The 15,643-nt window shown below is 38.4% G+C and overlaps 1 protein-coding gene across 11 annotated transcripts in view; it reads left to right on the top strand.

Moving 5' to 3' along the window:
* Positions 1 to 15,643, top strand: part of ARHGAP18 (Rho GTPase activating protein 18) — a 176,698-nt gene that overhangs the window by 115,318 nt on the left and 45,737 nt on the right. For 9 of the 11 annotated variants that reach the window (XM_070496431.1, XM_070496427.1, XM_070496430.1 and 6 more), the window contains 3 exons: positions 4,287 to 4,483; positions 7,383 to 7,618; positions 11,126 to 11,189. In XM_070496431.1, the coding sequence (XP_070352532.1) occupies positions 4,287 to 4,483; positions 7,383 to 7,618; positions 11,126 to 11,189 (497 nt within the window). Of the gene's footprint in view, positions 1 to 771; positions 1,145 to 4,286; positions 4,484 to 6,898; positions 7,065 to 7,382; positions 7,619 to 11,125; positions 11,190 to 15,643 lie in introns of those variants that run through there. The other 2 variants (XM_070496434.1, XM_070496436.1) reach the window with 2 other exon arrangements.

Here is a 15,643-nt window from a genome sequence, read left to right as displayed (position 1 = left end):
TGGAAAATAGAGGTTTTTTTCCATAAAAATATTAATGTTAAGATGTTTATTATTTTTCATATTAAATGAATTAGTATTTACAAATTTTTTTAGTTTTAATTTTTGATAGTGTGTAGATCAGTAGATATCATGCATATAAGCAAAAGCTCTTTGGGGGTCCTTGAAAATTTTTAAGTGTGTAAAGGAGTCCTGAAACCAAAAGGTTTAAGAACAGCTGTCCAAAGGGTAAGTGATTTCTCTGAACCTTAGAAGAGGGCAAAGGTGACCTTATAGGACTATGGGAGGGGGAGTTATCTCTAGTGAGCAGTTATGCAGGTGTCATCAAGGATGCTGACTTGAATGCCCTCTTCATGGTTACCCATCACGCACATCAGTAGGAATGCCTATGTGATAACTCACAACAAACAAAGCAGTTCATCTTCTTAGGTATCCTTCCCATTTTATAGACAGGAAAAGTTAGAATTAGAGAAGTGATTTTCCAAAGATCCTAAGAGATAGTTAAGTAGAGCTGGAATTTTTTGTCCTTATGACTCCTACTTCCGAGTGCTCCGTGTGTTTGCTGATTGCCTTGTTCCTAGGATGAGTCCTCAGTCAGCTTGTTTTCTTCTGGTAGACCACAGCACAGTGCATGGCAGCCTCCACCTCCTTGTGAAGAATGAATTGTGTCAGACCAGTTTAATATTCTCAATGACAACATAAATAACAGGCATTACTAATACGCTGAAAGCTATCAGCACATTTGAAAGTCACTGACCAGGTGGAAAAACTATTACAGAAAAATGAGATAAAGTATACCCGACGAAAATATAAGGAAATGGAGCCCCAACTTTTATAAACACAACACGAGGACATGCTAGTAAGATGAAAAAGAAAGAACATTCCACGAAGGCCTGTAAGGGTCTGAAAGTATTTGCTGGTGATGTCAGTGCCCGTGAAAAAAAGGCAAAATGATCATACTGTGAAGTGTTGGAAAGAGCATGACTTGTGCAGCCGGCTAGAAAGCCACTTCTTTTAGAGAACTGTGTCTAGTTCTATCGTCATAATTGTAAGAGGTGAGAAGCGTGGCAGTTTTTGAAGAGTGGCCATGGGGAATGACTGGCACATGGGATTCTGGAGTGGAGTGAGGAAGAAGGAACATTTGCCAGTAAGTCGGGGCGGGGGTGGGTGGGTAGTTGGTAGTTGCCTGTGGTGCAAACTGTGTTTCTTTGATTTCAGCACCATGTGTTGGCTTGGATCTTTTGGAAATATAGACTGTTTCTGCTCTGCACTTCATTATGTCGAGCAGATGTTGCTTTTATGTATTTGAACCCAATTCGCAGAATGAGCACGGTATCATATAACATACTCCTAAAAGCAGAAACACGGAAACTAGTTAACTGGCCTCTTACCAGCACAGTTTTTAGAAGGGCCAGACTTTTAGCCGTTGCCTGTCTGGAGTACAAAAGTAGAGGATATTCTAAGAAGAAAAGAAGTGACGTGACATGTTTATTGATGTAAACTGTAATTAAAGAATGTTCGGTTACGTTTTTAGAGAAAATGTAAAATGCATGGCATGGTGACTAAGGTGGGAAGTCTGGCACCAGGTGGTTTCCTCCTCCCCTCTCCCCATCCTCTAAGATTTAAAAAAGAAAATGTTTTCTTGCAACATTTACCAGCAATCCCCGCCGACAAAAAAAATCCTCCTTTGCATGACTCAGTGTCTTGAGGTTATCAACAACAAACCTATTCAGCTTTTGAATCTTATTAAAGTCAAAATATTGAGTCAATTCATCAGCACTAAGCGATTAGATTTTTGCTTTATGCATGTTCTGAAGGCAGGGCTTGATACAGAAGGTATATTTACGTAACAATACTGTTGCTCAATGCCCTTGCATTTTTCGGCACATGCTATCTTAATGGAAATTTCCCGGAAAATTCTTGCCAGAATAAACACATTCCTTCAGGAGTGAAAGGCTTAATGTCCTTTTAGTTCAGCTGCACCTCTTTTCTGTGAGCAGATAAACCAAATTATTTGGCATTAGTCATTATACTTCACACATTCCACAGTACTTATTGTGTCTCCCGTGGGGCTGAGGGTTGTAGGAGACAGGAGTAAGGTAGACAGTCTTACATTATAATGAGAGAGAAAACAAAAGCAAGATAGGGCAACTACGTATTTGACGTGAAATAAACCCAAAGCGAATCTGCTGGACAGTCTGTAAACCAGCTTTAGGTCTCCTGGTAAAGCAGGATTAAGGAATATGACCCATGGATAGGTTGGGCTGCTGATCACAGAAATAAAAAAATAATATAACTTATTTTTCGTTTTTAAGATGGAGATAGCTTTCTCATTCACAGTTTAATTTAACAGTCAGGAGTGTAAACTGTCAAGTGAGAACACTGACTGTGTCCTGGCCAGCTGGGCGAGAGAAGGGGACCAGGGGGGATACAGCAATGTAAACAGGACGGCTGGGGCAGGGAGGGAGGAAGTACCCCTTGAATTAAGGGATGGGGGAAGTGAACAATGGACAATGGAGACTGGAGGAAAGAGATCCACACACATGTCTAGACTTCCTTGTGTTGGCCCTGGTCATAACACCGCATGTCACCACCCCAGGGTTGCTACTGGGGAGAGAGAATAGCAATTGTTCACTCATTCATGCGACGAGTATTAGTAAAGTGCGTAATCAAGGCAGAGAGAACCATCTTTAAAGGAATAAAACTGGCCTATTAACATGTTACAGTTAAGTAGTTAGCTGCATTGCCTTGATTTGCAGCAATAGGCAATTAAGTTCTTTGACTTTTTCTAAGAAACCAGTTGGAATTAAACTGCCAGGGAGGTTTGACCCGAGTTTTGTGACCCTCTTCCTGGTGTGGTATTAAATCGTGCTACTTAAATCATAATGGGAAAGGCCAGTTTAAATGTGAAAATGTTCACACGCTAGTAAAGAATTTTGTTTTATTGCGTTTCTTTTTATTTTCCATATGTGCAGTAAGTGAAACCAATGTAGCAAAGTATTATTTCCTAATGTCCTCTTGGGAGATAAAAGAGCAATTTGAAATTAGAATAACAAAATACGAGTTCACCAATTACTGTCCCCATTCAAATTGTATTTTAAAAAAATTATTGTCTATAAAAGGGAAGCACCATAACTGAAACACAGTTTCCTCTTTTAAGTAATTAGGCTTTTCCCCCTTTATCTCAGTATGAACAATAATAAGACAAAAATTTAATATTTCTATTATATATGGGTTTTTATTATAAGGTCCTTTAATTTTAACAGTAGGTGGGATGTGACTTATAAGGAAAAAATATAGTTAACTTGAAGGCATAAAAACGCCTTCATTTATTCAATTTATCCCTGTCTTCATAGATAATATTTTAAATAAACGTTTAAAGTAATTCCTAACTATTTATTCAGAATTGCCAAGAAATGAATTTTCCCAATAAGTGAGGTTTTACCACATTTTAAGTAACGGATACATTTGTAAGTAGAGGTTAAACATTGCTTTCTAGGGGCCGGCCTGGTGGCATAGTGGTTGAGTTTGTGCGTTCCGCTTCAGTGGCACAGGGTTCGCAGGTTTGGATCCCTGGTGTGGACCTAGCACCACTCTCAAGCCGTGCTGTGGCAGCATCCCCACATAAAATAGAGGGAGGTTGGCACAGATGTCAGCTCAGCAACAATCTTCCTCAAACAAAAAGAGGAAGATTGGCAACAGATGTTAGTAGCTCAGGGCCACTCTTCCTCACACACACACAAAAAAGTGGCTTTCTATAGTAGAATGTGACAGTGAACTTAATATATTATGGTTCTATTTATGTTTTAATTCCAAAGATAAAATGGAAATTCAAATAGTACCTCATTCATTGATTGCAGATATTTTGCAAAATGAGGGTTGACTCAGTTTGGTTTACGGATATAAACGAGAAATATGAAATATTGTGTAAAATTCAATCCCAGTTTAATTAATAGCCTGCAATCAAATTTAACCTATTGCTTCCTAAGAACAAACTTGCAGGTTTAAAGGAATCTTAAAATAATTTAAGAGAGATGGAAATGCAAAAATGATTTATCATATTGCTATTTGTTTTTCATACTTTTCTGTAGAGACTGAAACTCTTGGTTCATTCTACAAGTATATTATAATCAGTAGCATCTCAAGGCAAACCATTTCAAAATACATATCTCTTCGGTTTTATTAAGAACTTGAGTTTCTGGATACCCCAGCTCAGTGCTATGTTCTTTTAGAAATTATACTGCTTCCTCATGTACTAAAATGAACCATGTTTTCTTTTGAATTTATAGTCGCAGATGTGGCCAGTACACTATGAACCAGCAAATCACCAAAGTGACGGAAAAACCTCCATTTGATCGATCCAGTTCCCAGGATTCTATGGATGAAGTATCTATGGAAGACTATTGGACTGAACTAGAAAATATCAAGAAATCTAATGAGAACCGACAAGAAGATCAAGAGGTCGTGGTTGTCAAAGAGCCTGATGGTAATAACTAAAGAAATAAGACTTTTTCTTTTGTAAATGTATTTATGGGAGGTGAACACATGGAAAGGAAGAGGAGAACAAAAAAAAGCTCTTTAAAGTTAGTTCAACCAAAAAAAAAAAGATAATGCCAGTTGCCTTTCAACTTGAAAATTACTTGTTTGTGGTAGATTTATGGACACAGCTGCCAAACATAAGTGGCATGAGTAAATTCGCTTAGTCTTAGATATGGCTAGAATCTTGTTGACTAAGCGTACTGTATCAGACAGAATTACACTTGATCTTTGAACTCATCTAGGCTCCCTTCTAATTCCTTCTGGGGTGTCCTAGCCACATGGTCATTTGGCCTCTAGTGAGTATAGATGCTGATGGAAAGCTCACTACTTTGCAGGAATACTGTTTCTCCTTTGGTCCGTCAGCTTGGGTTGTTTTGAGGTTCTTTATTTTATTGATTTATAATCTGCTGTACTCTCCCTTTGACTCACTTGCTGTAATTCTGCCTTTTGGAAGAGCAGAACAAGTCTATTGTATTTTTACACCATAGTCTTTCGAATGTTTCTGGATAGTTATCTTATTCCTAGCCAAGTCCTTCTAGAAAGCAAGAAGATTCACATAAACCAATCCTTGTGGGTGATTTTCAGACCCATCCCAGTCCTGGTCATCTTTTCTTTCAAAGTAGAGTATTGCAGATTGGATGCAATGCCACAGGTTTAGCCAGCTAATCTAAGGGTGCAAATGTGTACAGAGGAAGATGGTATTCACATTTTTAGTCTCCGTGTTTGCTTGTTTCTTGTATTTGGTCCATAATTTCTCTTAAGTCTCTTTTCAGCCATATTTCCCACAGTCTCCACTACTATACTTGATATTCTAGAAGAAACACGTAGAAATTTTTTTTCCCTTAAATTTCATATTTTTCCTTTTAATCTCTCAAATTCAAGCAGTCACCAAGTCTTTGATGCCCAATTCTGGCATCTATTATATTAGCTTTCTTTCTATGCTTGGTGCCATCCATAAGTTTGTAAGTATGTCTTTGGTTTGTAAGTTGATATAAATGCCAGAAAAGTAAGAGCCACAGTCAGTGTCTAATAACCCACACTAATAATGACCTCCTTTTTAATGGATGACTTCTTAACTAAATGACTTAGCATTGAGTTGTTTAGGCAGCGAAATTGACCTGAATAGGTTTTTCTCCTTTGCTATAACATTGCTTGAAAAATCAACCAATAAGACTTTAAAAAGAAAATTGGAGACTTTTCTTAATTTAACATTTCTTAGATGTGTAAAAGAAAATTATAAAGAACTCATTCTTTTGTTTGGGTTCTCTTCTGTTTTACTCTCATTCTTTCTCACTTTACGAGAAAAATCGAGCTTATTTGGGATAATTAATAGTATCTCTCAACATTTCTGTCTCAATGGCTCAAGATGGAAGCCGCATACCAGTGGTCTGCTGAATAAAGAGAAAGCATCCTACAGAAAACAGCATTCAAGCCTGATACATAGTCATGTGTCATTAGCTATTTCATAATTTTCCAAAATTAAAATGAATTCATAGGTTATTGTTCATAATGTGATTGTTGAGAAGAATTGGAGATGTTTCTACATGCCCATGTCTTTTCTTTCACTTTAAATTGCTTGAGTTTTACCTTTACTTTTTAATAGCACAAGTGACTCTATTTAATTACTTTTCTTTTCATGGGAATATCAGCTTTTTCTGGCAATTTGTTTTTATGCACCTATACTGAGTTCTCCCTTAACAGCATTAATAATAATGGCTGACGTTTTGTGTCAGTAAACAGTTTTTCTTGCCTGGCATGCTGAATGCCTGGTGCTCCGTTATGTTTCTTGAAGCCAAGGTTGTTAGTACTTGATTTCTGCTGTCGAGGAGTTTCTGTAGTGTAGAAGGATAGACAGGCAAACCAGTCAGTTCTACATCACATGATGTGGGCTGTAATAGAGCCCTGCAAAGCTCTTTCCATATAGCATTCTCACATTTGGTTATGAGGCAGCCAGGGCGGCTGTGCTCCATGTGACAGATGAGAACAGAATCAACTTGAGGCTCAGTGACTAGCCCAAAGTGACATGGCTATCAAGGTGCAGAAATGGGGTATGAGTGCAAGTCTTTTGTGTCCCAACTCATTGGTCTTCTGTTTTCTTCTATAAACTTTGTGCTTGGAGTGAATCTGTTCTAGTTATCGTTTGATTTTTCTGTAATTTTCATTAGATCTTACGCAATATTTGCTTTGCTGTTTACTTCCTGTTTTTAGTGTTTTGAATTGATTCAGCTATTAGTTTCCTATAATAAGCTAATTTTTTGCTGAAAATAGTGTGCTTTTTTTTTATTTGTGAGAAACACGAATCTGATATGCTGACTAAGGGGATTAAAAAAGTTACTTTGAAATCAATGAGTTCCTCATGTCCAGACGCTCTGTACTTCTTTGCCACACTCCCTGTCAGCTCCAGTGGACAGAGAACGCAAGCCTTTCCATCAGTTAGTGTTGGATTCTGGGGCAGTGCTGAATTTAAGCCAAGACATGGGCTTTAATGGCTATCCTCAGCATTGACTTTTTTCTGTAACTTGATGGAAGTAAGTTATCTTTTCATTGCTCGCTCGTCTCTGGAAAAGGAACAGTGTTATCTTCCCCTAGTTAATCTGCAGAGAAGTTCTAGAGGTTAATTATATGTGAAGTCATTTGAAAATTTTAATTGAGTATATATGAAATGGATCTAAAATTTGATATCTTTGTGGCTGGAGTTGGTGGCAGCTGTCCAAGTTTCCGATAATGATTCTTAGCACTGCAGTTGGGTTGCGATAAATGTTTCAGTAAGAATTTTTAAACAGCTTAAAAAATGTAAAAGTTCTCCTATTTTGTGATTTAAATGCCATTCTTTTCTACTGTCTTAGAGGGAGAATTGGAAGAAGAGTGGCTTAAGGAGGCCGGCTTGTCCAATCTCTTCGGAGAGGCTGCTGGAGATCCCCAAGAAAGTATGGTGTTTTTGTCAACACTGACCCGGACCCAGGCAGCAGCTGTTCAGAAGCGGGTAGAGACCGTCTCTCAGACCTTGAGGAAAAAAAACAAACAGTACCAGATTCCTGACGTCAGAGACATATTTGCTCAACAGAGAGAGTCAAACGACAAAGTAGGTTTTCTTTTTTGATGTTAAAGCAAAGGAATAATTGCTTCGAATCAACTGGACTGGTCCAGTTTAATTGAAATCATTAAAAACTTAATGAGCATGTACATGCCAAGCACCGAAGCTCTGTACTGGCAGTGATCAAGAGGGACTTGATCCCTGTCCTTCTAGAAGTTATAGTGATGGGGCAGAAAATTAAACAAGTTAAAATTCAGAGTGATAATCCTTGTGTTAGGTGTCCTTGGAGCATTAGGAGTGGCGCCAACCCCGAGACAACGTGACTGCCAATTGTTACTTATAGAAAAGTGTAGGAGGTAGGGGACCTTTCCTTATCTGTTAACTCTGGTAGGAATGTTTGCTTTTTTCTAGATTCACTGGGGGATGAATAGAAGTGGAATGTGAGGGAGCTAATTGCAGCTGAATTACAAAATAGGAACCCTGAAGCATGCAAAACTTCCCCTTTGTGGATAGTGCCTAGGTCAGTCCCCAGCACATAGAAGATTTGAGTAAATATTTGTCAAGATGGTTAATTTGTTAGTGGAAGCTGTTGAAGTCTGGAAGACGAAGAGATATCAGGGAAGGCCTGGCAAAAGTAAGAGACCTGTGCAACCTAGCCAGTGCTACTGCAAACAGCCAGTTGGTAGGCTATTTGTTACTTGTCCGTGAGGACCTAAGGAGCTTGCAAAAGATATAAATTAATATCATCTGTTCTTTTATTGAGAAAGTCTTGCTACCAAAAAAAAGTCAGCTGAACCAAATGATGTTCTTAGGGTTGAAGTTGATTTACATTCTGGCCTGTTCTCAGTTGGCACTTTGAATAGCTCTGGTCTAGAAGACCCAGGGGGATGCTTGGATTGAGAACAAACAAAAGAAATCTTGAACAATGCTTGCAGTGATGATAATGACAATAATAATTGCTGCCACCACTACTGAACACTTACCATGACGGCTACTTTCCTTGCTTTATCTTGTTTAGTCTTTATAGCTGTCCTGTGAGTGAGGTATTGTCTTTCCATTCTATGGCTGAGGCTCACAGACTTTAAGTAACTTGCTCAATGTCCCGTAGATAGTAAAGGCAAATTTGTCTGACTCTAAAGGACGTGGTTTTAACCACTCTGCATCCAGCTATATTTGGGTTTCCATATATGATTCTGATGTTAAGAATCATATTTACACTGTAAATAGAGGGTAAAAAAAATCCTATGATTCTTTAAAAAAAAAAAGAAGGAATGAAAGGGCTTATATTTAAGATATCCTTCTGTCATGCAGAGGTTTTTTGCTTTTTGTAGATATTTCATTCTTCCAGGAAATCCTTTGTCGCTATAGATTGCTACTCTGTTTGCATGATCAATTGTGGATCAAATCCAGTCCATTTTACAGGAGTTTTGGGGTCACTGGATTGCTCTGAGCAGGTCTCTTGCTGCTATGAGGCAGTTAAACACTTGCTTACCTCCCGGTGATTATTTGGGACATGCTCTGGAGTTGAAGGACTGGGCTAAGTTTCCAGCTGTAGAAAAATGAATGGTGAGGAAATATGGTATTATGACATTTCCTTCTCAACTGAAGAACCCTCTCTAACAGAGTTAAGAGTAAATAAAAAGGGGGAGGGGGCCAAGTGCTGAGCCTAAGCAGAATACATACTGTGGGATTCCTTCCAATCTCCAAGGGGATCTTGCTACTCAATGCTAGAAGCAGCATTTTTCACCAAATTCCTGGTAATGTCTAAACCACATGGTTTGAGTCCAAGGTAATTGGTGGACTGTATCATCTCATGGAGTCATTAAGAGAGAAATAGCACAACTGAATTAAAATAATGTTAACTTGCTTACACTGCATGCCTTTCATTGAAACACTGCCACTCATTAAAAATATGTCCCCCATCCCTCAAGCAAACATGGGCCAGCTATCTTCACTGGCAGTTATTCTATTCTCAGATAAGTACATATTATTCAGCTCTTCCATTTTAAATGCTTCCTCCTGAAGCCCTTGCTGACACTAGGAAATATAATGCAGAAATGAATACCATCCGCACTGTCATCTTCAATTGCTAAGGAAAAGAGTTCCGACCACATGCTCCAAAATATGTGTTGATAGGTAAGATTAGACTCACTCACTGTGTTCGTTGTGCCGTGGAGGGCTAGCCTTTTACAGGCTTGTGGGCCGAGGAAGAATGGTGTTGCTCTGTCCTGAGGGGGATTGAAGTAGTGCCATGACCCTTGCACCACTTTTGCGATTCGGTAGTCACTGTGCACTGTCCTGGGAACTGCCAGTCTCTCAGTAGTGCCTCTCTGTACCTGTCTCACTGCTTTTCTAGATCCTTCTTAGACTGCAGGTGGAGGGGTGAGTGCTTTTTGGCTAACTGCTTGAGGTAAAATGTATGGAGAGGGGACTATAAAGGACACTTGCTTCTGTGTAGAGATGAAAATCCAATAGAGTGATTATTTTAAAGATAATTCAATCAGGTAGACCTTTATGTACGATTGATCTGGAGTCCTGATTCCCGAGTTCCTTCTGAAGCCTTCCTTGATGTGGAGGAGGTACTGCCTGGCCACACTTGCTGGGGAGGGGATCTGGCCTGTTTTGCCATGTCCACAAACACGTGGAGAGCTCCGTTCTTCGGGTGTCACTGCCCCAACCCTTGAGAAAGGAGTTCCTTTGAATATCTGAACTCTTATTACCTGTTTGGCAATTTAGTTTTAATTTGTCTCACATTGATTACTAGCTTTTTTTTTAAATTTGAAGAATTTCTATTTTATTATCTACATGTCAACTTAGAAGTTGGTTTTATAGCAGCCTTATTGAGATGTGATTTACAAACCATCTGACTCCCTCATTTAACGTCTACATTTCAGTGGTTTTTAGTGTATTCACAGATTTGCAGCCATTGCCACAGTCAGTTTTAGCACATTTTCATCATCGCCAAGAGAAAGCCTATGCCTTCCAGCAAGACATTCTCCATATTCCCCTCCTTACCCCTAGGCCACTAATCTACTTTTTAGTCTCTATGATTTGCCTATTCTGGGCATTTCATAGAAATGGAATCATACAATCTGTGGCCCTTGTGACTGGTTCCTTTCACTTTGTGTGAGGTTTTCAAGGCTCATCCACGTCATGGCGTGTGTCAGTACTTCATTTCTTTTTATTGCTGAACAACATTTCGACTGTGTGGATAGAGCGCATTTTGTTTATCCACTCATCTGTTGATGGATCTTACTAGCTTTTTGATATATTTGTCTTCTCCCTCAACTAAATGGGGGTATTCTTGATGGCAAGGATGCTCTTGACACTTTTCATATTCCCCACAGGGCTTAGTATTATGTCTTACTAGTTGTGGGTAATCAAATATTTGTTGGACAATTGCTTGTTGATTATAACCATAGTGCTTTTTTTCCATGATTGTTATAATTCTGAGTTCATTTCTTGTGCTCTAAAGGTTACTCATGGAATTATTTACAATACCGTATCTCTGGTTGTGAGTTGGAGATGACTAAATGGCCCATTTTCTATCTTTAGGTTCCAGATGGCACTGAATCACAGTCAGTGAGAACAAATGAAAACAAATACCGAGGAAAAGATGGTATGTTGGACCTGTTCTCTTGTATTTTCTCATTTATTACTATGACAAACAGATACAACCTTTTAGAACATTCACCTTCAATTCTAGTAGGCAAATTCTATTGAAATACTAATATAAAGTACCCAAGTGGATAATTACGTAAGGCTGGGCGTATAGTGGGCCTTTGATTTATTTTTTTTAATGTTTGTATATCTCTCTCTGTTCTGATAGCTCTATACGTAGTCAGCTTTCCTGAATGCTTACCATGTGCAAGTCTCTATGCGGAGTTGTTTTCCTTATTTAATAGACTCAAGAACTCTGTGCAGTATGTGCTGTTCTTGACCCATTTTACAGATGGGAGAACTGAGGTTTAAAGACATGAAGTCTACTTTCCCAAGGCCATACAGCTAGTAAGTGGAGCCAGTGAATGTGAAGCGTGGTTCTTAAATCATAAGTTCTTAATTCATAAATGGATCACTTTTCAGCAAGTTTAAAAAAACTTAAAAAAATACTTAAGATTTTTTTTGGCAATTGATTATAATTCTCCTTTTCATACATTTCCTCTTGTATATCTGTTATTTCAAAAATGGATTAGACATTCAAGGCATGCATGAAAGTAAATATTGAGACTTTATTAGTACTTATCAAGAAGGAATTTATAGCTATTTCATTTATTTACAAAAAGGAAAAATGTTCTAAATTAAGGTCATAGATTTAAGGTTAAAAATTTAATCCGTAATGTGTTGTAATTTAAAACTATAACAAAGGTGGTCTGTGACTGCTGGATTCCAGCTCAATGACTTATCCTTTTCTCTTGCTTATGTTCTTAAGACTGGGCACCTGGAGAGTTCCTGCCATTAATAGTTGTGTATTTGGATTGGAATCAGTCAGGGAAAAGCACCAGGTAGACTGTGGAGGGCTGGGAAGTGTTCCCAACCTTCCTATAAAAACCAGGGGTTAGTCCAATATTATAGGGGACATTTTGGAGTCTTGGAGCATCCACTACGTCTACTTTTCCTTCCATACTTTTCTCAGAACTTCTCTCCTGCACCGCTGCCTTTAAAAAGAAAAAAAAAATACACACAGACATATACACATATATGTAACTGTGTGCATGTGTTTGTATAGACATATGCATGTCTATATATTTACACCTATAAAAAGCACTTGGTTTTTACTATACCATAGACGTGTCTTTAGTTATGTGTTTTATATCAGAATGAAATTACTGGGTGTTTCCCTGCATCTATGTACCAGCAAACACTGATGTGCTGAGCAGCTGGAATAGCCACGCTGGCCGGCTAGAGAGCCTGGTCATCATGGGAGATAGATGAACGTTTTGTGCCAATGTCAGGATGCTTTGGGCTTTGGGGGAGAGTGACTGACAATTGCTAAATGAGTACTGAGAAAAACATTGTCTTTTCTTGATGTTTTTCTCCCTTGCCAGAGATGGTGATGTAGGCTATATAAACAGAAGTTCTGGAAAACAAGTTCATTATATGAGTACTTTCCAGCCTGGCTTGCAGCAGGCGAGTGAAGTGTGACAGACTTGCTGCCTGACTTACATCTGCTTTTGCTGGAATGCTGTGAAGTGGGCAGAGAGGCTCCAGTCAGAATAATAAGTGAATGTGTGTAATGCCATCCAAGTCTGAGTATTTGCTACCGCACCTGTTCTGGGCAATGCCATGCTCTTTCACTAGCCAGTGAATCAACCAGTGTCACATGAACATTGAAAGGTTCAAAAGGAAATGCATGGAGGGGCCGGCCCGGTGGCGCAGTGGTTAAGTTTGCACGTTCTGCTTTGGCAACCTGGGGTTTGCCGGTTCAGATCCCGGGTGCGGACATGGCACCACTTGGCAAGCCATGCTGTAGTAGGCATCCCAACATATAAAGTAGAGGAAGATGGGCATGGGTGTTAGCTCAGGGCCGGTCTTCTTCAGCAAAAAGAGGAGGATTGGCAGTAGACGTTAGCTCAGGGCCAGTCTTCCTCAAAAAAGAAAAAAAAAAAGGAGATGCATGGAAAATATTGGAGTTCAAAGTGGAGCTCTTTCTGCTTGAAATCTGAAAGTGTAAGCAGCGTAGTTTATTTTAAATGTTCTCCCTACACTTGGACTTTTATACATCTTCAAAGATACTGATTCTAAATGAAAAAGTTATAAAGTTTTAACATTGCAAGGGTTGTCGCATTTTTAATTACTCTGCTGCTAAGTATCAATCTTAACTTTTCATTAAGTTATACAATTCTATGTATATGAAAGGCCCAGAGTTTAATGCATATATTTAGAAATATTAATAATGTCTCCAAATTTTTAAAAACTTTCATATTAGTATGTATATTGTCTTATTTTCTTTTTTGCTTTCCATAGAGGAGGGAAAATTCTTTTCTAAAATAAAGACGCTTTGGCATATTTGGGACAATTGAAAAACTTTAAAGAGTTTTGTAAAATATTTGTAACCCAGTGCTGTTGTCCACTTCAAAACCAAAGGAGAATAGATTAGATAAATATATTATTTATACTTTAGAAGTTTAACAGCCAAAAGACTTATCTCAGCATTGTCTGTTAACTTTTCTCTTTGAGGTTAGACAATTGATTTGTAGATACTTTCATTAGCCAATCAGTCACCCATTTCTTGTAGTAGCAGCCCTCCATCGCCCCTAAAACTGTTTCCCCTGCTATCTGCCTTAACTTGATTTACCATTTGAACCTTTAGGCTTTATATGCTGTGTTTTTCATTTTTGCCACCTTTTGGAGGAAATTCATACATTTTAAATGTATTCTAACTAAATTCTAATTTCTCTACTCTTTTTAATCTTTTTAAAAGATTGTCGTCTGAGCTAGCATCTATTGCCTATCTTCCTATTTTTTCTTCTTCTTCTTCTTCTCCCCAAAGCCCCCCAGTACATAGTTGTATATTCTAGTTGTGAGCGTCTCTGGTTGTGCCATGTGGGACGCTGCCTCAGCATGGCCTGATGAGCAGTGCCATGTCCGCACCCAGGATCCGAACCAGCGAAACCCTGGGCTGCCAAAGCGGAGCGCACGAACTTAACCACTCAGCCGGCCCCTCTCCACTCAGTTTTGAATTCAGCACAGGACATTTGTTTAGGGGGTGTTGTTTATTGTAATTTTGACATGGAGGAGATGAGGAGAAAAAGGAATCATTGTAAAACTCTTGTCCATAAACACACAGCTTCTGGAAAGGTAGCTTCTAATTTAAGAAAATGGCTCATCATTTTTTTTCCTCTGAGAATGGTTTCCTAGGAAACCAACATGCATATTCACAGAAAAACGTAAAGCAGTGTAAACCAGTGGGAAAATAAAACTAAAATTGTGCTCTGACATTTAATACTTGAAAAATTAATCATAAAAGATCTAGTTATGCTAATTAAAAAAATTGTCACAGGCACTTGGAAAAGTGTAAATGTGGCATAGATGACAGCAGATAAATGCTATCAAAGAGCCTTAAATTTATTCTTATTTTTTGGAATTGGCCTAGGTAAATGTTTACTTTCTTAACTGTGAAGTGCCACCAGGACCAGCTGTGTATGTAATATCCGGGGCCAGTGCAAAATGAAAATGGAGGACTTCCTGTTCAAATTTCAGGAGAGCAACAGTAGAACGTTAAACCCAGCAGGGGGGCCTGTCTCTGCACGGAGCCCTGGGTGACTGCACAGGTCGCATGCCCACGAAGCTTGTCCTGCTTTTTGAATGGAGTGAATAAGGCTAGATTTTTATTTATTCTTGATTTTGAGTAAAACAAAATTTTTTTGTTTTTAATTTAAATAACCATAAATATCTTTTTCTGAAGGCAGCATGCTTTTAATATAGCATTGTTTGTTAAATTTTTAGATTAACTTTATCTTCCATCACCTTGTTGTGATAGTATATAAGTGTATAAATGCACTGTCATTTTATTTTGTAATTCATAGCTGCTCACTATGAATTAAATGTCTGCAATGAGATAATAAAAGTAATCCGGTCATTGGTTCCAAGGTTTTTCTAAATGTGAGTTGTGTTAAAACCAAAAACATATCAAATAGTCAAATTTAGAAGTATTTTCTCCAAAGCTTAAAGCTGACATTTTCAGCAAAGAGGTTTTCAAATGTTATTTTTTTTCCTGGAGGATTAACGACAAACAAACCAAAAACAAATGTTAAACTTATTATACCCTTGAAATGTTGATGTAAATATCTGAAATTTATTTGACTAGGTTTATGGTTTTAGGAACTTCTATGGTCTTTGATATAATCAGGTGTAAAATCTATTGGTTCCTGTACCAGGTACGTCCAGACCTGACTCCCACAGTGATAAGGTTCTGGCACTAACTCTTGTTTTGGAATCTTTACTATGATGGGTAGGTAACATTCCAGAAAGGAAGCACAGGGCGTGGAAGAGCTCTATTCCAGGAATCTGTCCCACTGTGAGGAAATTAAATGGCATATTGCTAGTTCTAAGAGAGAGTAAAACTAATCTCCT

The sequence above is a fragment of the Equus asinus genome, chromosome 24 (genome assembly GCF_041296235.1).
Source record: "Equus asinus isolate D_3611 breed Donkey chromosome 24, EquAss-T2T_v2, whole genome shotgun sequence".
NCBI classification, from domain to species: domain Eukaryota; kingdom Metazoa; phylum Chordata; class Mammalia; order Perissodactyla; family Equidae; genus Equus; species Equus asinus.
This window is presented reverse-complemented; position numbering and strand designations above follow the sequence as displayed.